Consider the following 25,647-nt stretch of genomic DNA (forward strand, 5'->3'; position numbering starts at 1 on the left):
ATGTAGGGTGAGGCTTTTAAAAGAACTCAGTTAGGCTGGTTGAAAATAGGAACTATTTTGCACAAATAAATTAAAAACAAAATAAAATGTTTGTTTCAGTTGAAATGTTTCACTGGTTTTCTGATTTTTTTCCCCTGAATCTATTAGAAATATTTTTTTTCTTTTAATGTGGAATCTAAATTAAAATGTTCGTTTATGAAAGTCACTGTCTGTGTTGCTTTTGAAACTGGGATTTAGACTCCTATGTCACTTAGATATTTTTGAAAATTGTATTCTTGTGATCTAAAATCCTTAGACTCCTTTGAATATCCCAGGTTTAATGAGAATTGTGCATCCAAATCCCTTACACAATTTGAAAATCTCTCTGTGCCTTGGTTTCCTATCCATAAAGTGGCAATCAGATTTCTTTTCTCTCACCCCTTTTCTGACATGTCTATTTAGATTGTAAGGTCGCTGGAGCCGAGACTGTCTCCTGCTAGGTGTATGTTCATTCCCTAGCACAATGATGGCTCTGATCACAGTAGAAGTAATAAATAATATGGCTGCAACCTAAAAATTAAATTTCCTTGTATATTTTTGCAAGTAAAATTTTATTGCTTCAATGTTCATAAGAAGTGGGGTGAGGGGAACAGAACCAATGAAAAAGTTACTGAAAAATGGGAAGGTTTTGAGAGTTTGGGACTGTTTTCCCCAGTTCTACTTGAAATTACATTGTTAATTATGGGTAAAAAATGTCTAAGGTGCCTAACTCCTCTAGGTGCTTTTGAAAATTTTAGCCCAGGTTCTTTTTTAGCAACAAGTTTTGATTCTTTTGTAAGACACTATGGGTGGGATTTTCAAAAGCACTTAATTGATTTAGGAGCGCAAACCTGCACTAACTTCCCATAGTGTTTGTAAAAAGTCATGAATAGTGAAGTGAAACCCAAACTATTTATGTTGTGTGTCTAGTCCCCTTTATTTCAACATCTTTAGTGATATTTGTTGCTTTAAGAACAACTAATGATGTGCAGCCATAATTTATTTTTAAAAACCAGGTGCCCATAGGATATCTTGGATGGATCTCCGTATGGAGACATTAGAAGGACTTTGTATAAGAGAGTACATACTGAAGACATTGCCCATGTAGATTTAAAATACACACAGACACAGACACACACACACACACACACAGAGTATGAAATAAAACTTAACAGAATAAATCAGCGGTTCTCAAACTCCATTGCATCGTGACGCCCTTCCGACAACAAAAATTACTACATGACCCCAAAAAGGGGGACCGAAGCCTGAGTCCAGCCCCACTGCTGGGGGAGCAAAGCTGAAGCCCAAGGCCCCAGCAAGTCTAACACCAGCCTTGGGGATCCCATTAAAACAGGGTTGCAACCCACTTTGGGGTCCCAACCCACAGTTTGAGAACCCCTGGAATAAATTATTCAATAGCGCTTAGAACTGGACTAGTTACTAGCATTTAAAATATTTCACATGTTAAACATTCACAGTGTTTTCAGTGGAAAATGACCTAGTATAAATCAAATTTGCCTTACTGACTGCTGGTCCAGAGAGGTCTTCATGGGTGATGCAGTTGTGTGAGCTTCCAAACTGGAGAAGGGGCAAATGACATTATTCAGCCATTCAAGTGCTAATTCCCTTCCAGAGTGGAGCCCCATACTCTGCCCAGCGCTGAGCCTTGCATCCTCACACGTCCTAGCAAGGAGATGATTGATAGCTGGTTACCTGGAAAAAAGATTTTTAAAGGGCTACACAGCATGAAGGCATCTTTTCGGTGGAGATCTGCCAGGGAGAGCAAGGTAGCCTGCTCCCCTAACTCTCATCTCTTTTGGGATATCTCTTCCTCCACCCCCTTTCTTTCTTCTCTCTCTTTCTCGGGCACCTGTGATGTCTTCCCACTTCCTTCTCTGCCAGCTGTGCTGGGTTCTCTTTCTCTCTCCCCTGCCAACCCGCTCTCTCTTGCTCTTCCTGTTAAGCTGCCCTCCCTTCTCTCCACTCCCTACTGGAGGATCTGCCCCTTCTCCTTCTGGGATAGCTGCCTGTGGGATCTCTCATTCCTCTTCTGTCCCTCTATGGCCTCCTTTCCTATGCCAGGGGGCCTGACATTGTTCCAGCTGTCAAGGCCCTGATGTTACTGGGATTGGGGAGAGTGCATCCTCTTTTTTCTCCAGTGAGGCACTCGGAGCAAGGGGAGCTGTCAGGACAGCTGAGGAACAACAAGAGAGGCAGCTGCTGACTGCAGCAGCCTTAGGATCCCTTGTTTCTAGTGGCCAGAGTGGAACACTGCCAGCAAAAGGAGTTTCACTCCCAATTGCCCAGGACCACTGGGAACCCAGAAAGGTTAGCAAATCTTACAGCTGTCCGGTCCAAATTGGGAAAATTGGCAAGAACTCAGAACACTGTTCCACCATATGTGACTCTTTGAGAAAGGCTAATTAATTGTCTAGTAGGGCAGATAAATGCTTTCAGGACAGGTTGTCCTCTTACACCGACAAGACACCACTGATTTCACTGCCAGTCCCTCAGATTAAGTGTCAGTGAGAGTCAGTGTGAATGAGGAAAGAGTCAGGCCCTATGTCTCTTGAGAGATTTGTATATAAATACACGAGCACAGTTTGTCCATACTCATAGTGGAAAGTAAAGGGCTCCAGGGTATCCAGAGTGAGAAGGGGTTTAGTAAGATGTAGCCTGGAATGCAGATGTCACAAATCTAAGGAACAACCCACCACCAAAGATTGCCCAGTTTTACAATAACAAAACTTAGGTCTCAGAGTAGCAGCCGTGTTAGTCTGTATTCGCAAAAAGAAAGGGAGTACTTGTAGCACCTTAGAGACTAACCAATTTATTTGAGCATAAGCTTTCATGAGCTACAGCTCACTTCATCAGATGCATAAAGTGGAAAATACAGTGAGGAGATTTATATACATGATAAACATGATAAACACCCATTTTTTCATGGTCTGTGTGTATATAAATCTCCTCACTGTATTTTCCAGTTTATGCATCCGATGAAGTGAGCTGTAGCTCACGAAAGCTTATGCTCAAATAAATTGGTTAGTCTCTAAGGTGCCACAAGTACTCCTTTTCTTTTTGCAAAACTTAGGTCTGTAACCTATAGCAGGTGTGGCCATCACCAAAACAATACACAGTTCTCAGAGAGCAGGGGGACCATGCTTAAAAACATACCAGTAATAAAACAGAGTTCAATTCTGACTGTCCCACAGTGCTCAGGTGTAGTGTCTAAAATGTTAATGTTCTAGGGCACCTGGCCAGACAAGTCATATTACTTTATTACATATTAACAGAAACATTTAACTTGATGAAATAACATTACTTCCCTTTGGGTCTTCTTCAGAGGAAAGATTCCTTACAGAAGTCTCACATTCTTCTTTGGTATTTAAAAGAGATCTGAACATTTGCCTCTGATGCACCTATATACAGAGATGGAACTTTGATGCCCCGGAGCATGTCAGCACAGTAGCCACATTATCCACCCTGGTGACTACTTGCTCAAAGTGCATCAACGTGTATTCATGTTCACAAACTTATGTAGTTAAGGAATCCACAGTTGCAGACCTTAAATCAATTTGGGGGTGGAGTCTAAAGCCAACCCCCTGACTGGGGGCTGGTGTGTTACATCCACACTAGGATGGCTGCAGTGCAATAAGAGGAAAATTTTTGCCATGCACTATCTTGTTCACAGTCAGTATGTCCATCATGGTTCCTTTCTATGTCATAGGTCACAAATCCTTTTTTGGCAACTGTGCCTGTCGTTTCCGCCTGCTATTGTTGATCAAATGTATTCTGAGGGTACATTACAGTGGAGGTAAATCATCTAGCGAGCCTGAATCTCATTTTCTGCATTAGGTACGTGAAATTAAACAACTGCTTGTCTGGAGCAAAGTCATGCCCCATTGCTGGGCTCCAGATCTTTATTTATCTTGTTTAGGTGGGGAGGGATGCTCAGAAATAAATTGAAATCCACTTATATCCCACTTAAACCCGACTTAGAGGACTCAAGTGGTGCATAGACCTTGTACCGGCCCTCTGCACGGGGTGAACTGGGACCAAAATGCTTTTATATTCAGCAGTGTGTTTCCTTTTAAGGTCTTCTAAGTGCAGCACAAATGTAGGTATAAAAACTATAAACTGATGTGTGACCCATAAATACTAAAAAGCAAAAACCATCTTTATTTTGAAATGGAAATACTGATTTTATTAAATCCAAGTCCATCTCTGCTATCAGGACATGATATATTCCCCTGCAGAGAACACGTCAGTTATTAAACTGGAATCAAAGTTAGGATGTGGGCCAAATTCTGCTCACCTTGCTCAGGCGAGTGGTCAGTTCTATTGGAGTCAAGGCAGTTGTCACTTCAGGGCATTTTTCTTTTATTATGAATGCTCATTAGAGCAGGGATGTCACTAGTCACATGAGTACATCCTTTCCTGTCTCAATGTACTTTGACCACTGGATGGGAACCCAAGAACGTGAACACAATTGGTACAAGGGGAAGGAGAGTAGGAGAAATATGTCGCTTGCTGAGGAGCACCTCATGTCCAAGGCATCTTGCATCATCTCATGTTTATATACTACAATTAAATTATGTAAATACCATAATAAAAAAAAACTGTGAGATCCTCCATAGTTTTGTATTTTTTGCAAGTACTGAAAAAATGTCATTTTTGCAAAACCCCTGTACTAATTTCTATACAAAATCAGTACCCAGATAGCAAAATGAAGTAGATTGTAATGTACTTACCCTGTTTAACTTTAAAAGGCAGCAGCTTAAACTAAATTGCAAAAATTGGATCTGACATTTCTGTTCTGTGGTTCTTCAGGTGCTGATTTGATTCTTTCCTGGTTGGGTAGATAAGGATCACTGCCGGGCTGCTGGTCACCATGGAGACATCCATAGCTTTCAAAGTCATGTGTTTTGCCTGTAAAGAAATGTTCCTTCTGCATGAGCTCTTAATGACCATAGATGGACCGGTAGGTGTGTGAGGCCTATCCAAGGGGTGTGAATGTTATATTACTGGTTACACATGAGCGGAGCAGAGGTAAAGGGAGATGTACTTTTTTTAAGTCTGTTTAAGAGCCATAAAATATTTTTGTTCTGTACGTAGGATTGCAGGATTCATCAAATCTGATATTCTGCTTCCAGCATTGGCCAGTACCTGCAACTTCTCAGGAAGCACCTGATAAACTGTGTAACACTGTACATGAGGGAATAAATCCTTCCTAACCACAGGTGATTGGCTTGTTCCTTAAGGCATAATATTTGACCTTACCACTCATTAATTAACCTTACCACTCATAACCAGGAAAAACACAAACAAACCAGTTTCCAGTGCTTACGGAATGCACAATTAATGGGGGCACCTGATTTGCAGAAGACCCCCATGTTTGAGGAATTAATCCTGAGTGTACTTGGGTCAAAAGAGACTGAGGAGATGGGACCAACAGATAAAGTTACAGAAGGTTGGGGTGGGAATCAGAGCTCCCCATCCTGTCTCTGGCAAAGGTGACTCATGCACCCCCCACAGAGCCCTTTCCTCTATATGGTCTGCGTTAGCTGCTCCCCCTCCTCCTTGGCTGGTGCAGTGAGAATACCCTTTCCCACTTCACTCGGCTTTGACCACTGCACGGGATCCCAGAAACAACTTCATTAGGGCCTTCAAAATCGTAAAGATAATGGTAGTCAGAATAGTCTCATTGTGACCTTCTTTCTCCCTAGCCCATCCCTGAAGCCTGAGATTACTGTGAAGATGGCTATGGTCAGCCCCAAACAATGTGCAGGATGGTTAGCCTTAAGCAGCCACTGATGTGAGGAGTCCCATTGATATAATGCATCTGTATGTAAGCAATGACTGTTCACATGAGTAATATAGTCAGTTTGCAGGATCAAGTCTCAAATGCTTTCTAATTCCACTTTTTGAATATTCAGTAACAAAGAAAATACCTGTTAAATCCATAATTCTTTCTTGACTTCTTCCTTTGTAACTGGCTTGTGTTTCTGTAAGACCATCAATGTACTTCATTGCTATGGTTGGAGGCTGATACTGGTCTGAATTGAGCTGCATAGCTGAGGAAAGATGGGAACAAATATTTACTTTAATTGGCATGAAAAGACTGTGGAAAGAATTGGTTTTCTTTTATGCCAACTCTACCTTGCTGACATGAACTTTGTATCATTTTGATCCTGGACTCCTGAAAGGACTGAACAGATTCATGGTCAGAATCTGATTCCTTTATTGGGTTTCCCATGATCTCATTCTCAGTTGCAGTCCTGTTTCTAATCAGGAAATACGTATACATTTTCCCTTTGCCCTTCACTTCGATCTCTCCTCTTTCAGTCATCTCAAAACTTTTGTCCTTTAGGCAGCTAGAACAACAATAACAATTACATTAAAAGGGGCTTATACAGATCAAAAATGATCAGCTTCTGAGCCTTCTCCTCTCAGAATAACATGGTGTATACCAGCAATTAAACTAAAACAGGTAGCGAGACCAGGACAGTCCAGTTGTGATTCCCTACAAATAACGGAGAGAAGGATTTTGCCCTGAAGCTGGTTTTTGTATTCAGAACAAGGCTTCATTTGCCCATGTATTTATACACAAAGTGTCTGATCCAAAGCCCACTGAAGTCAATGAATTTAATTGACTTTGTCTCAGACTCTAATAAGGTTTAACAAAATCAAATTCTCACTTGATATGTAGGGTTCTTACTGTCCATGAAGCGAGAGTAAAATATACGAGTGATTGAGGCGGGATTTACCTGCCAATTAGAGCTTTATATAGAGCGGGTATAGGGTGATATGAAATTGTCCATATCACGAGTTGGACTAATTCTTCTTCCCTAATGTCGTTTAACTAAGTATTTCTGATGGCAAACTTCATCTATTACATACCAGAAATTATCATTATGCTTCAGACTTAGATGAACAGAGTTCAGTCCTTTATTTTTAGAAAATAGAAAGTAAAAACTAGGGAAAGGGGTCAAATAAGTGATTCTTTAGGTGAACAAAAGCTCTGATTTTATAAACAACATGGAGGTGTAGTGTAAAGGTTTTATTGGCATTGAGAAAGCTGTACTCCTCATGGGTGGAAAAAATACAGTGGTTTATGTAGCTCATGCTAAATAAATCCCAATAAAACCGTTATATCACAAGTTATCAGGCCCAGTACAGGGATAAATGGATGAAATTCTATGGCTTATTTTATGCAGATCAGCCTAGATGATCTAATGAGTCTTTACATCACACCATTATGTAGTATGTATTCACATGAGATATGGAAAAATATTTTTGAAATATTTTACTCTAAAATGTAGAATCAGAGTAATCTGTCTTTGTGCAGGGACCGTAAATTTCACCCTCATGTAATTGCCTCAAAATAATTTGGACAAATAAAACTGTTTTACAAGAACTGATTATTGTAATGAAATATTTGTTAAAACTGAGTAAGTTATGGAAGACAATGGGATTTACATCTAAAACCCAATGCAAAATTTTCCAGCAAAGCTGTAAAGAAGAAGGAGCATTACTGTAGCTACTCACTAATAGGTAGTGGGGCTAAGGTGAATTTTACTTGGAATCCCATGACTCTCCATCCGGGAAGCTATATTCACGGTGTCTCCAAACAAGCAATAACGAGGCATCTTTTCTCCAACTACTCCAGCCAGGACAGGACCTGTGTGGATCCCAACTCTAATCTTTACAAAGACACAAAGAAACCCAGAATATCACCTATTTAATGTACGTTTAAAATGTTAAACAGCCATCTATCCATTAATCCTAATATAGTGGGGCGCACCTCTGAAAAATCAGGCAACTTATTAAAATGTGGCTCTAGGGTACTTGCCCAAGGTCACAAAGGAACAGAACACGGCTCTGTTGAGTCCCAGACCAGTGCATTTACCACACAACAACTCTTTCACCCAAATAGCACTTGGAAATATGTACATCTCTGTGGTACTGACTCACTTGGATAGGATTTCCAGAAACTGGATTCTTCACTTCTTTGGCTGCTATGATTATTCCCAGGGCAAAGTTGGCAACTCGCTCAGCATGAGTAGATACAGGCACAGGGACACCTCCTACCACCATGTAGGCATCGCCTATTGTCTCCACCTTTAATATTTAGGGAAACACAGATGAGTCTTCTAAATACTTCTAATTCAGCGTAGGATTTCTTGTGCATAAAGATATCAAGAATTCACTATTAGGATGCCGCCCAATGTCCAGCAAGCTTATTTCCATCCATCTAAAGGCAGTACCGTTTAATATCATAGAAGTATATGCCCCTACAACAGACTATAACGATGAGCAAATTGAAGATTTTTACAATCAGCTGCATGACATCATCGATAAGGTACACAAGAAAGATATCCTGATTGTACAGAGAGATTGAAATGCTAAAGTGGGTACTGACACACAGGTAGATTGGCGAGATTATTGTGGCCCTTTCTGTAATGTGGTAACCAATAGGAGAGGATTGAGACTTTTGGAGTTTGCCAGCTATAACAATCTGGTTCTTGCAAACACATTAGGAGCACATAAAGCATCCAGATGATCAACATCGCATGCACCTAATGGTCTATATCACAGCCAGATCGACTACATCATGGTGCAAAACTGATTTTGTTCTGAGATTAACAGAGCTAAAACAAGGAGCTTCCCCGGAGCTGATATTGGAAGTGATCACAACCTTGTGATGCTAAATTTTTGGCTGCCTCTAAGGAAAATCGTCATGCCACAGTTCACCAGAACCAACTTTGACTTAGAAAGACTCAGAGACCAAAACATTTCAGAGTCATTCCAAGCAATGATTGGCAGAAAATTTGCCCCGCTGCTTGCTTTAGAGGAAGATGTAGAAACAATGACCAACAATTTCAACACTGTAATGAATGAGGCAGCAATGAACATCCTTGGGAAACACCATAAGAAGACAAAACCATGGGTCACAAATGAAATACTATAGATGTGTGACATTAGAAGAGAACTTAAGAGAGACAAGAATAGCACTGAGGGAGCTGATAAATACAGAGCGATTGGCAGAAAGATCAAGAAAGGAATGAAGGTGGCCAAGGAGATATGGATTGAAAAACAGTGCTCTAAAATTGAAGAGTGTATCAATAATGAAAGTAGCAAACGAGCCTTCCAGATTCTAAAAGATCTGATGAAGGAAAGATGGACCAAAGCTAATGCAATTCAAGACAAAGAAGGGAACAGTCTTCCAGAAGAAAGGGACATCATCAACAGGTGGACAAACTCCTGCTCTGATCTATACAACCACCAGACAAATGGAGATCCTAGTGTCTTAGACAGCCCAGATTCAACAGAAGAGGATGATTTTCCAATACTGCATGAAGAAGTGGAGACAGCGGTGAAATCACTCAAGAACAGAAAGGCAACAGGTATTGACAACATCCCAGCCAAACTGATGAAATTCACAGGAGAAATAGTAATAGATGTACTCACCAAGATCTGCTATAAGATCTGGCAGACCGGTGAGAGGTCTTCCACATGGACACAGTCACTAATCATCACTCTGCCAAAGAAAGGCAACCTGCAATTGTGTCAAAATTACCAGACCATAAGCTTAATTAGCCATCCCAGCAAAGTGTTGTTGAAAGTCATATTGAACAGATTGAAGCCACAAGTGGAGAATATCATTGCTGAAGAACAGGCTGGCTTTCATGCTGGAAGAAGTACCACAGAACAGATTTTCAACCTTCATGTTCTATGTGAGAAGTACTTATGACACCAGCAGGACATCTACCACGTCTTTGTTGACTTCAAGAAGGCATTTGACAGAGTAGGTCACAAAGCTCTCTGGGCAACCATGAAGAAGTACAATGGTGGTCGTAAGCTTATTCTTATCATTAAACAACTGTATGCCAAGGCCAGCAGTGCAGTTCTCGTCAATGGCACAGTAGGACAGTGGTTTCGCACCACTGTTGGACTCTGGTAAGGCTGCCTTCTTTTGCCCACGCTGTTGAACATCTACTTGGAGCGCATAATGACTGATCTCCTAGAATGTCACATATGCACAGTCAGCATTGGGGGGTGAACAATCGCAAATCTTCAGTATGCTGATGACATTGATGGCCTGGCAGGCAGCGAAGATGAACTTGCCAACCTTGTGAAACAATTGGATGAAACCTCTGAAAAATACGGCATGGAAATCAGTACAGAGAAAACAAGCTGATGACAAACAAATGTGATGGGATCAGCTCACCTATCACTGTCAGTGGACAAGAGCTGGAGACAGTGAAACAGTTCAAGTATTTGGGGGCAATTATCACTGATGAAGGATCCAAAGCAGAAATTCTGGCAAGAACTGTGCAAACAACAGCAGAAGTGGCAAAGCTAAAGCTAATTTGGAGGAATAAGAACATTCCCCTAGAATCCAAACTGAAACTGCTGCATGCATTGGTCATCTCCATTTTTCTGTATGCATGCGAGACATGGACCCTTATGGCAGAACTTGAATTGAAATACAGGTAGTAGAGGTGAGATACTTCCGTAAAATCCTGGACATCTCCTACTTCGACCACGTCACTAATGAAGAGGTCTGCAACATCATCACCCAATGCTTGGGGTCACATGAAGATCTCTTGATGACCAGGAAGAAGCGCAAGCTGAAGTGGTACAGCCATGTAACAAGATCATCTGGCCTATCCAAGATCGTCCTCCAAAGGACAGTACAGGGGAAGAGAAGAAGAGGTAGACAGAAGAAATGGATTGACAACATAAAAGAGTGGACAGGAATGGACTTTGCGGAGACTCAAGCACTGACACAATCATCGGGGTGGAGACAATTGGTTGATTGCTCATCAATGATGGTGCCCCAACGACCAATGCGGTTATTGGAGCAATGACGATTCATAGATGGCTGGCTAATTCACAAATTGAATTTTAAAAGGATATTTTAGGGGGAAATGTAAATGAGGGGCTATTCTTCAGTGACACTTACCATTAAACTAGTCAAATGATAGTTTAGAAAAACAATCCAAATGTTAGGAATACATTAAATTGCAGTGTGAAGCAGGCTGTGTGGTGCTGGTCTGTCATAAAAGGACCAGGTTGTCTTTCTGCAACCTATGGATTTCCCATAGTCTCTATTATGGACAAAGTCTGTAGTCCTTACTCAGGCATAGATCCCACTGTAGTGAGTGGAAGTTGTGCTTAAGAAAGTACTTCGGGATTTGGCCCTGGAAACAGATTATGGAGAGCCCATGCCAGGAATATAAGAAGGTTGTTTGAACCACAGAAATCCCAAAAGTATTAAATTCATTGTACAAGCCGTTATGCTGTGAAGAAATTCTCTAAACAACTCTTAGAACGTTTCAGTGTTTCATTCATTATCATTACATGAATGATTAGCTTAAATTGGATTTACTGGTGTTTTTTTCCTGAACGCCAGTAATATAGCAAGCACCAAATTCCTAATGAGCTGTCCATTAACATAACCTCTTAAAACAATATAGTGTGCTAGGCATGAAAACTGTGTAGCTATAGATAGCTCCCATCAAGGTAGTCCACTTAATGATAATGCCAGTTATTATTTACTATAGTAAATTTTAAAAAAAACCAGCCAAAGTCACTAATGCAAATAGATATTCTAATTATATTTATGCTGTCCCTAGAGATTTTCTTTAATTGGATTTTTTCATAACTTCCGACATTTATTAGTTCGGGCTAGGTAAGTGCCTTTGATCAGTTTCAAGAATTCATTCCCTCCTGAGAACCTTGAAACTGTAACCTACTCTTCCCTCAAGCTCCCATGGGTTTAACTGGGAGTTTTGCCTGAGTAAGGAATGAGTAAGGACTTTAAGATTTGGCTCTACTTGCATAAATATTTGCAATTGTAGGGGGAGGGATATAAATTTCAGGCTGGATGTTCAGACTTCAGAAGTCCATGGAGCCAAGCCGATTATGCCAGCCACGATCTGGCCCTTAAAAGCAGACTAGAGAGAAAATACCCACGTTCCATTTTGATGAAAGTTTCATCTCTAAGTTGTTAATTGGATCTAGCTGATAATGTTACTGCCAGAAAAAGAGGATACTTAAAAAGACATTGCAGCCTCCAGCCACAGGGATGGCTTTGTCTGGACTGGTAGTGGCTCCTGGTGGGCAGGCCAGTGGAGCTCAGCTAAGTCATTGGCCCCGTGCACCTGAGGGAGGGTATATAAACTCTGCCCTTGAGCCTGAGCCCAGTCAGCAGCCTCCACTAGGATTAGTGTACAACTGAGTTCTTTGGGCTATTGTGAGCATTGCATCAGTTGCCTTTTTTGGGACTGGGTGGGAATTTTTCCCTCACCATCAGGCTGGCCAGAGTGGGGTAAGATTTTTTGCCTTCCCCACAGCAGCTCAGGGACCCAGTAAGGTAAGGTTCAAGTGGTCACAACTCAACAGGTGGCAGGTATCCAATGCAGGTATTCATTCCATAGGGGACTGGTTCCCTGAGAAAGAAGAGTTGGAAGTAGACTTAGGGGAAGACATTCCCTAAAGAAGCTGCAAAACAGGCGTGAGGGTCCTAACACCTGATACAGCAAAGAGATGACCCCCTTTTCCCAGCCCCTGTACTCTCATTAGAGGGGAGTGCAGTGGAGTCCCAGCAACAGGCTAGGACCAGCTGGGTGAGGGGAAGCGGATGGCAGCCCTCCACCAGGTAGAACCAATTAAGGACGTAATCATGACTTGCACTGTATGAGTTACAGCCAGTTAGTTCCCAGATGAGTTAAGTATAAAGTTGTGGCCTAATTAAGCCACATCCCTTGCATTTTGTCTTTCTTTCTGCATGTCCAGGACAATGATCTAAGCCAGGTTGGGCATAAGGTGAATGATCTAAGCTATCCAAAACAGGCAATCCAACTAGTTTTACCACTTTGGACTGGTATCAGAAGGTGATATAGTAAGTGTCCTATCACCTTGGGTTTATAGGTAGGCTTTTCTGAGGTAAAAAGAGATCAACTGTCCTTACCCCAGTGATGGCAAAATAAGGAGTGAATGACTGCTGGAGTACCAGGTGAAGAACAAAAGAGATTAAAATCTGCCACTCTGAATAGCTCCAAAAGGGGAATGGTGGGTTCAGAATGAGCAAAATGAAGTCAAGGAAACTAGGAAGGCCTGGTTCCATTCATGTTTGAATCTTTTTAGCATTTAATTACAGTCTCTGCATGTTTCATTACACAACTGTGGAAAAAATATAATTGTTTTAATTAACTATAGCAACACTGAAATAGCAGCAACAGTTATTAACAACTTAAATTCCTTTAGTTTCCTGACCCCTTCAAGGCCACCATAAACTCCAGTATTGCATGCTTTATTGAAATCCTTTGCAATTCCCAAAAATCAGTTTCATGAAAATAGCTGCAGCCTTTTAAAATAAGTAATTACCTTGTAGACATCATGCACTGTGGTTAGTCTGTCAAATCGTAGATACATTGAATTTAACATGAGGACTATCTGAATAGGCTCACACTGGGCACAAATGTTGGTAAAGGTCACAACATCACTGAACAATATGGTGCATTCTTTAAACTCTCCTGTGAACAGAAAGGTCTGTGTTAGCACTCCTTCCATTTATAAATAATTCTGATGAGCTGGACCAATCAGTAGCTGTGGCTGCTATGCACATGCAAGGCTTGTTTGCTGAGATTGCTTTTCTAACCACATTTTTAGCAAGTAAGATGATTAATTTAAGATCCATATTGGTAAGGGAGGATCTGATTTAATAAAGTATCTAATGTAAGAACTGCAGCACATCCTAGACAATCCAGGGAGCTGTCTACAGATGTTTAAGCACCTAGGCCTGATTCAGCAAAGCACTTACGCACATTTTTAGTCTATCCCTACTCAAGGCAGCAATTAAGCAAATGCTTAACTTTAAGCCCGTGCTTAAGGCCCATTTACTTCAATGGAATTTAAGCATATGCTTAAATGCTGTCCTAAATAAGAATAAAAATGCTTTCCTAAATCCGGCCAGTGCTGGGCTTACACATTTTTTTAGAGGAACGACAGCATTGTAGAAGTACAGTCAATTTGTTCAATCGCCTCCTCCCTTCCACTCTGTCTTTTTCCTAAAGCTCTCCAGCCATACTCACACCTCCCATCTTCTGCCTAGGTCAAAACAAAGCCTGTTTTCTTGGTGCCACTCGGAGCACTGGCATTGTGCTTGCTGAATGGGCAGCCACCAGAAAGGGGGGTATCATTGAGGCTACATAGTTTGCACATCCCTGGCGCCAGCTCTGGATAACAGCATAGTTCCCAAACCTAATATTAAGGACAGGGCTGCTTTTTTAAATACACATATCATATTCATTCACCTGCCTCAACTCGTTTCCCCTCTTTTAGCTGGTTGGCCACGTGCTTTGGAAGCATGGCATAGAGCAGAGCTTCGGTCTTTTTCTTCTCTTCCTCCAGGTGCTTTGAGAGTATCCGCAGTTCTTCTTTCTTCCTCTCCAGCTGGTTGGAGAGCTCCATCTCAGCCAGCCTTTGCTGGTTGAGAAGAATCAAATCCCTGGTAACGTCATGAGGTGCTATGTCTGCAATGTGCATCTGTCTCTCTTCCAACTCATGCAAAGTGCGCAGTAAAGGTGAGCAGAGATAGAGCATGCACTGCAGAGACTCCATCCAGATCATCTGGCCTGTTTAGAACAGGAATTGGAAAAGAAAGTGAGGACTTTCAACAGCCTAGTTTTAATAGTATGGGATTCTTAGCCCATAGGACAATGGCTTATCTTTAGGTGTATATCACCTTGGGGACTGTCAGGGTTTGTCTGCACTGCAATTAAAATCCTTTGACTGGCCCGTGCCAGCTGACTTGGGCTCTCACTGTGGGGCTGTTTAATTGCAGTGTAGATGTTTGGGCTTGGGCTGGACTCTGGGCTCTAGGATCCTGCAAGGTGGGAGGGTCCCAGAGCTCAGGCTGCAGCCCGAGCTGGAATATCTGCACTGCACTTCAACAGCCCCACAGCCCGAGCCCCGCAAACCAGAGCCAGCTGGCATGGGCCAGCCGCCAGTGTCTAATTGCAGTGCAGACATACCCTCAGGTCCTAGAGTTTCTGTCAGACTATGACGGACGCTGTGCTGTGCTGTGTAGGAAACAGTGGCTTTTTGCAACCGAAGGTGGCTAATCCTGACCCATGCTATCTTCTCTATACTAGAAACCACTCTCCTCCCTTAGTCATTGCTTACAACATGCCTGTCAAAACTCCCATTGACTTCAGCGGAGCCTGGATTTTCACCCAGAAGGTCTATGGTAGAGTCAGGCATTGAACCCAGATTTTCTGAAACCCAGTCTAACGGCATATGACCACCTTTCCTATGAGAGTTTCTTTCCTTTTGACACTATGCTTGATATACTATATGTTTTTACTTCGTCTGTAGGCACAGGAGAGAATTATTGAGTTTTAATGGTGACTTGCAAGGGGGAAAATTGAGCTTGTGCTCTTTTTTGCTTCTTTATGATACATAAAGAATGCCTGAAGGATAGGTAGATTTTTCTTTCTTTCTTTCTTTCTTTCTTTCTTTCTTTCTTATTCTGCTTGCTTTCTGTGTTAGAAATTCAAGTCTTATCTATTGTGTTTTTCTTGAAAAATTGTATGGACAACTGGAGAACTAACAGGCTTATGACATAACAGATACCATAGATATTCAATGTAAATAACTGGGAGGAAATGTAATTTTCACTCGGACTGTTTAGAACTCCTTGTTTTGTTAACATCTTTTTTACTCAAACTCCCAATACACTTCTGAAACCTTCCAAAAGATCTCCAGCAAAACAAGGTAAGACCAGATTTAACATGCATGATACTTCTAAGACAAAACATGAGCAAATATATTTTTCAGGCCTTCTTGTTTATATCTTAAAGAAGCAAAGTGAGGGCAAAAACACATTTTTTCCTTTCCTTTTAAATATACACTTTGTTGCAACTAAATGGACCAATCAAAGCACCACTCAATACCATTTTCTTTGAAGGAAAACCAATCAAATAAAGTGACTTCTTTGTCACAATAATTTAAACTGTTCTGTATTTTTAAGTAAAGGAGAAAGATAGAAATGAGAATCAGAAAGTATAAATGACTATAAACAAAAGCGAAACTGACTATTCTTTGATTGCAGTGGGCAGGAGGCAGTGGGAGGGAGAGGGAGGAGTGGCTCAGTGGGGCTGCCAGTGGGCAGGAGGCGCTGGAGGGGGGGAAGCTGGCTGCCAGTGTAATTTTTTTCCATGGGTCCTCCAGGGCTGGAGCACCCACGGAGTTGGTGCCTATACCCTCACTATACAAATTGTTCCAGCTCCTTTGCAGGTGGTACTGAGAGCAGAACTTAGCTCGCTGGGCCTGGCCTTGCACACCCCAAACTACCAGTGAAGGGGATGGTCTTGGCTGTGTGCTGGGGATATCCACTGGGACAAGTGGGAGGGGCCATGGAGTGGCAGCAGAACTACTCAGCAGAGATTGCTTTAACTTAATGGCTAAAATAGCTTCTATTTTATCATCCTACCACATACACAACAAAGGAGAAGGACCAGAGGGTTTGTGTAGGGAGCTACCTTCTCATTCTGCCCCTGCACACTATCTACCTTGCCCCAAGAACTCAGGAAGCCCCTAAAAAGATGGGTTCCATGCTTTGGGGTGAGCACTTCTATGCATCCCCAATACCCCAGCCTTCCACAAATGGAATCTCATTCGTTCTGTTGCCAGAAAACCCACAATACCTGCAGAGGGAGGGGCAGGCATGAGTGTATTAAAGTATCACTCATCTTTCCTATACTATACAAACAGCTGGCCATTTATTTGTCTAATGCAGGGAGGGAGGAGAAATCAGCTAATTCAACTCTACAGTTATTCTTGATTTAGCAAGAGCCATTTATGTTCATTGAAAAAATTATGTACCTCTCAGCTCTAGCATTGGACGTTGTTTCCATGACTCTGGCATCATCTCTCTCCTAGTCCGGAAAACAAATTGACTGTTGATAAACTTCTGAATGCTAGAGATGGTGAATGTCACTTCTGGGTGCACGATACTGAAGTAATGATCCAGGCGAATGCCCATGGTCTGAAGGCCAGGGACAATCTTTTGAATGCTCACCCCAGATTGCTTTACTCTGAGCTTAAAAACAACATGGGCCACAGATTACATTTCATGTCCTCTTTGGGATCAGCTACCAGTCATCTGAACCACCACTTGCAATATATGATCACTGTTTTCAAATGGACTTAGCTTCACACAGAGCCAAACAGTCAACCATCTCATGGCTCAAGTACATGGCTCATTCCTCCGCATTACTTTTGTCTTATAGAATAACATAACATAGAACTAGGAAAAAGTGTTATAATCATACACGTGTATATGTTTTGCTAAGTTTCCAAACTTTAATCTTCAGTGAAATATCAATTATATTCAAGTAATGAGTCTGATCTTTGTCTTGCTTACACCAATGTAAGTCCTGTGCAACTCAATCAATCCCAGTGCAGCTAAAAACCAATGCAAGTGAGAGGAGAATCAAGTCAATTTTCCCTCAATTCTATGCAGTAGAACATCAATGATTAGTAATGAGAAAGCACTGCATGATCAGTTCAGTTCAGCTCCAGTCTGTTATATGAATCATTTTTTTCTAAGACTCATTAAGCTCCTTCCTTGTCTCCCCACAATTCCTGGCTCCCTAGGGTGTATAACAATGTCATGGTGACTTTGGAGAAAAACGAATTCTAACATTAAAGAGGATTATATTATGTTTGTTTCTATAATCTGCCATGCTTTGATCTCTTTTCTGTTCCTCATATGGCCATGGTTTCACATTGTGGTGGCTATGGTAGTGGCAGCAGATTTAAGCTGTTTTCTGTGATTTTCAAAATGATTGTTATAATCTTAAGTTTTGTAAGGGACATTCAGCATTTGGGATGGGTGTTTCTAGAACCTTTTTAAAAGATATACCACTCATTATAGTTAAATACTATAATTACAAAAACAAATTAACCAGTCAGCCTTTGCCAGCAACTACCACAAAGGGAGATCTGAGAGATATCACAGTATTGACCTACACTCAGAATAGAAAATAACTGTGGTGGCAAATGTGTTGGCAAATACTAACTTTGTAATGGGCACCATTGACCTATGGTTACTTTCTTTGGCCGTATCTTTTATCAGTTTTTAAGGGTTTAAGAGCTGTCTTTGAAACTGATGATAATATGACCCTAATTTCAGCAGGGCCTGGGACTTTCTCCTCAACAAGCAATTCACTTTCCATGACTATGTTAAGTGCACCCCAGCTGAGGACCTGCCCCAATTGATGGGAGCAAGATCTTATTCTGCACAAAGAATCTGGTTGCAGTGGTGTTGATAAGATGCCTTAAAAGGCTTAAAACCCCTGATTTTCATTCACCATTTACTACATTATGAAGTGGGTCCCATGAACATTTTGAAACCTCTGTATCTAGCCCAGTTGCAGGAACACATCCCATAAGTGGCTAAGTTATTTGCTTTGCTTACCCTACCCACCCACATGCTCTCTTTCTCTCTCTCTCTCATCCATCCATCTCCTATGTGAAGCCAACATTCTCTGCAGAGCATGAGAGTAGAAAATTGAGGAGCTTGCCAGGGACCAAGATAAGGGAAATTAGCAAATCTGGGAGAGTTCCCCAGCACATAATCGCTGCAGTCAGTGGGAACGGAGAAGCTGCTCATACCAGTCCCCTTGTGGCAGTGCGTTTGTGAAAGAGAAATGGCTCAGAGTCCTACCATTAGGAGTGAAAAGAAGCTGGGTTCCTCTTCCCAGAGGATGGGGTGGTGTGCCAGTCATGTGGCTGTGTGTCTGGGTTTTCCTAGAAGAGGAGCCCTTTGCTGCATGCAGAGTCTCACTGATCAGCCAGGCTCCACTGAAGTCATTGGGTGAACAGGAGATTGTGAGTGGGGGATGTAAAAGGGAAGTCAGATGCTAGTGCTGGACTGTCAGGGGAGAGGTCACTTTGCTAGGGAGTCCAGGAGATAGGGAAAGATGTTGGAGAATCCAGGAAACTAATGGGTGTTTGATGATTGAGTGACTGAGAATGATGCACCATGTTAGCATGTGTGCAGCCACTTCACACTCAGAAATCTCAGTGAATCCCTTTGCAATGCAGGAGACCCTACTTCAAGTTCCCCCTCCAATTGATGAGAAGTAGGGATTTGATCAGGTATCTGCCACCTTTCAGCACTAACCACAGGGCTATGTGATAATCTGATGTAGGGCTCCCTCAATCTCTCCTACTGAAGTTGTTGCACTTTAGTTAAATAATTAACTATTAACTGGGTCAGAGAGAGAGTGAGAATCACTCCATAGCATAGTGGTTAGTGCACCGGGTGAGCCCTGGGCTTACGGTTATAAGGAGGTTCTCCTCCTACACACACACACTCCCTGGCCATTTTGTGTGGCGCTAGATGGCCTCTGAGCACATCTACTGGATCAGGCCACACACAGGAGTGAGATAGAGGAAAACCTGTCTTAACACAGTTCATAGATTGCTAGCAGAGATGGGCACCTATCTCTATGAGTGGGATGGGGCGTAGGACGCAACCCTGTCATTGCTCAGCATTGCAATGCCTAAATCCCTTTGTGAATCTGGGCCTATATGGCTTGTGTGTGTAAAACTTACTTACCAGGTACTTGCCTTACCTCTTCATCAAAAACAATATGGAAAGGAAGTCCATTGCAAAATGTTTTTGTATCTATCCAGAGGGTTGTAGGATAAGCAGGATCAAATCCTCTCAGAAGTTTACCTGCAGTAAGATAAATCTGAAGCTTTTGATCATATTGTAGCTCAGAAAAATAATTAACAGGATGATGTGAAACAATAAGGTAAATCAATATAAATAATGTGTGAGTATAGATATGTGCAAATTCTAGGTGTCGTATGCCGTAGATAAATATAAAGCGGCTCATCCATTTCAATTTTATCTGGATGAAAAAGTTTAGGTTTTTAAACCCAGAAAAATATGAATTTTTATGTGTGTGAAATTATGCAGAAAATAGATGGGTACCAGTGCGGCTCTGTTAATATTTCAGATACTATAGCAATTGCCACTGCGATATTCACACCAAAGGGTATATAACAAAGGTGTTCAATATAGTCTGCCAGCTGCTTATGGACACTCACAGTGGAAAGGTTTAGGGACACAGTTTGCTGTCCCTTATGTGCAGAAATCTGGTCCAAGTAATGGAGAACAAAAGGAGTGTGTGTGAAACATTCCTTGAGCTTTTCCTGAAAGCAGTTGCTTTGTCTGAGGGAAGGTAGCAGCTTGCAATCAGAAAGGTGATGTTTTCATATTACATGCTGAGCACAAAGCATGTAGATTAAAATGTCAAAAGTGTCTACATAAAACACATGCCCAAGTCTTGTTGATTTTCAACAGGTCTTAGGCACCTCAGTCACTTAGGGTATGTCTACACTGTGATTAAACACCTGCAGCTGGCCCTTGTCAGTTGACTTAGGCTTGTCAAGCTCGGGCTGAGGGGCCGTTTAATTGTGGTGTAGATGTTCAGGATCGGGCTGCAGCGACCCATCTATTTTCTACATAAAGGTACATCTCCAATTCAATTAAACAGCCCCCCAGCTGTGGGTGTTTAATTGCAGTGTAGGTGTACCTTTAAGCAGTTTTGACTATTTTACCCATATAACAATAAACAATCTCTGAGAATGGGGAAATGCATGATTATTACTGCATGGTTTATAGCTAAGCATTCTCCAGTAACCCATAACTATCAGACTGATGATTATTTCAAATGATCTATTTTCAAATGTCTGTCATTAGGAGCAGAGGAACAAAGGTAGCAAGTTCTCAGGTGACTATGGAGAGAAGGGGGCTAGATTAAGAATGCGAGGCCTAATTTTCAGAAGAGTTGAGGTTCTGCAGCTCTAGCTGAAGTCAGTGGGAGCTCAGCATCTTTGAAAATCAGACCCTTGGAAACTCCAACAATTGACGAGCTGTTACAAGTTAACACAAGGAATCAATTTCTTTGATTTTTAAAATGCAGTTCTACTTCAAAAAGTGATAAATGGCAATTTTGTACTCGGCAGATCTGCTCGTTCTGTATATTTAGAGTCATATAGGTTGATGCTAGATTCAGACATCAGTTTTCACTCCTATTAGCCCTATTGAACCAAAACAGCTATGGGAAAGTGAACTGGATTTTAATCTTTGTGGATCACCAACAGAATTCAATCAGCTACCCTTGAGAGAACCTACTGATACCTATTGATACACAGGTGTCACCTAGGGCATTAATCAGACAGCATTATACTTGCATAGCTGTAGCAGAGGGTATAATTTGACCCACAGAACCAATACAGTTGCTGATGTTTGAAAAGGAAATAACCCAGTTTGAATCAGATCTCAGGTTGAGCTCACAAGGCTGGCAGCTAGAAAACCTTTTATTTTATTTTATTATTTATAAACTGAGACTACTTGATCTGGAAATCATTGTAATTAAACATGGAACTCCATGATGCTGTTTTTACAGAATCACTTTTCATGTATAAACACACTCTAAAGATGAGACACTTTAAAGTCTGAGAGACACACAACCTGCTGCACTTGAGAATGTGCTGTCAGTAAGCATGCTTCTTTGTCCACAACTTTGATGGAATACGATATTCTACTGAAAGGATACAGGGAAAATATGATTGGTGAGTAGCTAATGGAAGTGAAGTTATGTACGGCTTATAGAATACTAAATTAACAGTATTAATAGATGATGTCAGATTCCCTTTGAATGATCTCTCTCTTACCTCTTCCTAGTGTAACGATTCCTCTGATTGTTTCCCAGTGATTTTTCTTGGCAGGACAAATAGAAACAAGGCTTGTTCTGTCTCTAATCTTATTCAGGTTTTTTTCAATATCCTGTGGAATAAACCCAATCTGAACATTCAACTCTTTTTTCAGTTCTTAAAACTCTAGCTCTGAGGGCCAAATCCTCATCAGGTGTAAATCACTATAGGCCCACTAACTTCAAAGAAGCTATGCTAATTTACACTAGCTGAGGATCTGACCCAAAGAAAAATACTTTAATGGAGATAAAAAAATATAAAGGGCCAAATTTTCAAAATTCCTTGACCGCAGCCTTTGAACTTAAACTGAGACATGCAAATTTGGTAGTTCAACATACAGTTGTCTGTGGTGTACAAGATCTTGCACACCCAGACAGTCACAGATTTGTACAAATGTCCAAATCAGATACTTAGCATCTACCTGATCTTCATGTGCAAATTCCATTTGTGCAATCCAAATTTAGGAACTCAGAAATACATGCCCAAAAATGTGGGTATGCACATGAGGGTACGCACACTGCAAGCTTAGAGGCAGCTTTTGAAAACTTGGTACCTACATTTATATTTTTATACCAGACTAAACAAATAACTGCAAATAAATCATGTCAAACTTCTTAAGTTAGTTCCCAGAGGCTCAGGGCATGAAACTGTGCAGTGATTAGCCATCCTTACTTCTTATTGAAATATTTGATTTCCTACAGATTTTAATGGGAGCTGAAGGCATTCAGTAAATTGGAGATTGGATCTGCAGGACCCAGTCCTGCATATTATTCTGTGGTGTCAGTGGGATCTGTCTACATGAAGTAACTTGCAGGATAGGAGCCTTAAATGGTAACAGCAGATTCATCTAACATATTTTGGATAAAAAAATCCCAGGTACAATATATATTAATGAAAGATATTTATTTCCCTGACATTTATTTATAGGAGGAACATCAAAATACCTCTTTATTCAGTTGTTTCTCAATTTGCCTTCCAGAGTCAGCAGTGTATTGTGGTGAGGAAGAGAATTTATTTCTCTTTTTGTATGAAAATACAGGTTTTTGAGTGACAAGGAAAACTATATGTTCTTTTTTCCCAGTTCTTTCTTCCTCCTCTGTTTGATTGACTATTTCCATTGAAATTTCAGTGTTGAAAAAATCCAGGGCTGCTGCACCAATGATTCCTGAAAGGGAATAAAAGACAAATTTCTGTAGCGAACTAAAACCTTCCATTGTAACAAATATCTGCAATGCTGTGTACCAATTCTAGCATTTATACCTAACTTATGCAGTTTTGAGTGTTTATATATAAAAAATCAGAAGCGCAAGATGACATGATGAATCAATAAGACTAGGTACACCAATGTGTACATTTTGGGCTAAATCCTCAGCTGGTGTAAATCAGCCTACCCCCAGTAATTTTATATAGCACAAGGGCGATTTACACTAGCTTTGATGTGACGTACACCTTGGGATGTTATGAGACATATTTAACTATCAACATAGCAAACAAAGTTAGTTCAGAAGATCTGTAGAATCTGAAAAATTCTCTAAGGACTTAATTGAGCCTTTAGACGGAGCCATAAGTAAAAAGGGGTTTGTAGCTGCACTACCCTAAGCAGAGCGCTGAGGAGGAATTGTGACTCAGAGACACCTCTCTGATTCCGAATCCCTGCAGAGCTCCCATTTGATGTGGGGAGTGGAGGGGGAAGAGTGGTAGTTTGCATCATTTTCTGCTTTGGCTCTTCTTCAGATACTGCACTCTTCTGGCTGGGCCATGGAGGTAGCCTCCCCATCACCTCGCCTCAATCAGCCTGCCTCATCCTCACCCATATGGGCCCAGGAGAGCAGTATTGGGCTAGCAGGCCCTGGTTTCCCACCCCCCTTTCACTCCATGCCTAGATTCAAGATCCAAACACGTCCTGTATTGCTGGGTTGAGGGGTGCTTTGAGGCTTTACTCCTCTTACCCTCCTGTGCGGATTAGTCTCAATCTTGCTGATTGTCATGCATGTACAAAATGTTTTCCTTTGTAAAACACACTGCAGCTATTTTCTAATATGTATATTTAGACAGATTATAGAGTTTTGCTATGATTCTTCCTTTTTATTTTGAATAACATTTTACACAGTCTGACCTTGATTATGTAGTTAAGGGGAATTTTCTCTCTTGAAATAAGACATTGCATCAACATGCATTATTACTGCTTCCATTTGTACTTAGTAATATGTGGTAGCTGCGTGCACTATTATACAGTGACAATGATCTGAAAAATTGTTCTGAATTTCTAGAGACCGGTGAAGTCTCAAATCACTATACATTCTGAAATATCAAAAGGCAATGGGTATTCATAAAGGGAGAAGCTTTGATTCCCATTTTAGATTACAAGTTCCTTTGAAGGGACTCCACTTAATCATCTAGAGGTTACGAGTAGGGATCTATTTAATCATAGCACAAATTGTGAAATATAGTGATTCTCTCAATGTTCACATGGATCAGTTTCTGAGTGAAGATATAGATTCTTGCAAATGATAATGGAGAGCCTAGTGCTGAATTGAGTCCAATGGCAGTTTTGCCTGGATATTCATTGCAGGATGTCTCCATGATCTATTTTTAACATCTCTCCTCAGATTAACTGTCCTTTATACTCCATTTTAATGATTTTAGGGATATGAGATATTGAGAACTAGCACATAGGTGGACTCCATAATGCATATCAGCAGTTTCAACTTCTTCCATCATAAAAATCTGTATGTTTTAGAACTGCTATGACAGGACAGACATTAATGGACTGCTTTTGCAGAATTGCTGAGCATCCCAAATCCCACTGAAGTCAATGAAAGCTGCAGATGCTCAGCATCTCTGCAAATTAAACCATAACAGTAAAATATTTAAAAGTCAATCAAGATACTGTCAGGCTGTCAATTCTCATCCTTGGGAAAACTAAGCAAAGAATAGCTGCAAATGTATGAGTTTATAGATGTAATGCATTACTAGCTCAACTGCATTATTACCTGGAACAATATGGCAGAGACCTCTTCTGTCTGAGTAGTAATGCAAATGCATTGACCCATCTTCATTCTTTTCTACCCTAAAAGAAGGTGCATTCATCTCCTGAAAATAATAATAATAGTTAAATAATATCCTCTATCATAAGGAACTAGTGCAATAGCAAGCTCTATAAAAGCACCTTGTATCTTATCAAAATAAATAGTTATACTTTATAATGCTGATCTCATTTCATTTGCATTTATCAGAAATGAAAGATCTTTATGTTAGAAGGAAACTATACCTTTTATTTGATTCAAAGTATTGCATAACTTTACATCTAGTATTAAGGATAACTTAGAATAGCTGACTTCTTTCCCCACTAGTGCATCAGAATAATTAATTTCAGTGCACAAGAGGGATGGTTGTAGCACAGTATTTTGTTGACACGTTGGTGTGTAAACCCTGGCAGGGTACATCCATATCTGCTCAGTAGTTCTTACTTAAACTTGCCTGATAAGAAAGAGACAGGTAGCTATGTAATGCATCCAAGTTCTCGATGAACTCATAGAGATTTCCACCCAAAGTTCTCAGCATATGGTCATAGCCTGACCGTTTGCAAAATTCAAAGAAAAACTCTCCAAACTGCTTCAGAACCATATCAGGGGGGACATCTGGCAAAATAAAGGTACCTTAATTAATTAACATGACAGATGTGAGAGTTCAAACAGTGCTGAGAAATGGACAAACAATAAATGCAAAATGTTTGTAAAAATGGTAGGGAATGTTAAGAAACGTGTGTGTAACACACAGCAGAGATCAGGGAGGGTGAAAGTACAAAGCTCTCCTTTGTAC

General features: G+C 40.9%; 1 protein-coding gene across 1 annotated transcript in view; it reads right to left on the reverse strand.

Annotated features, from left to right (window-relative positions):
• Positions 1-253: 253 nt before the first annotated feature.
• Positions 254-25,647, reverse strand: part of LOC311526432 (guanylate cyclase soluble subunit beta-2-like) — a 30,581-nt gene continuing 5,187 nt past the window's right edge. Inside the window, exons 4-17 of the mRNA XM_084639463.1 lie at positions 25,306-25,466; positions 24,819-24,918; positions 22,770-22,990; positions 21,787-21,898; positions 19,674-19,777; positions 16,915-17,131; positions 14,343-14,663; positions 13,414-13,562; positions 7,993-8,139; positions 7,567-7,721; positions 6,178-6,392; positions 5,970-6,092; positions 4,770-4,947; positions 254-1,731 (exon numbers count right to left, since the gene is read on the reverse strand). Of these exons, the coding sequence (XP_084495589.1) occupies positions 4,796-4,947; positions 5,970-6,092; positions 6,178-6,392; positions 7,567-7,721; positions 7,993-8,139; positions 13,414-13,562; positions 14,343-14,663; positions 16,915-17,131; positions 19,674-19,777; positions 21,787-21,898; positions 22,770-22,990; positions 24,819-24,918; positions 25,306-25,466 (2,177 nt within the window). The 3' untranslated portion in view covers positions 254-1,731; positions 4,770-4,795. The remainder of the gene's footprint in view (positions 1,732-4,769; positions 4,948-5,969; positions 6,093-6,177; positions 6,393-7,566; positions 7,722-7,992; positions 8,140-13,413; positions 13,563-14,342; positions 14,664-16,914; positions 17,132-19,673; positions 19,778-21,786; positions 21,899-22,769; positions 22,991-24,818; positions 24,919-25,305; positions 25,467-25,647) is intronic.

Source organism: Lepidochelys olivacea (assembly GCF_965140295.1).
Source record: "Lepidochelys olivacea isolate rLepOli2 genome assembly, chromosome: 9".
In the NCBI taxonomy this organism is placed as follows: Eukaryota; Metazoa; Chordata; order Testudines; family Cheloniidae; genus Lepidochelys; species Lepidochelys olivacea.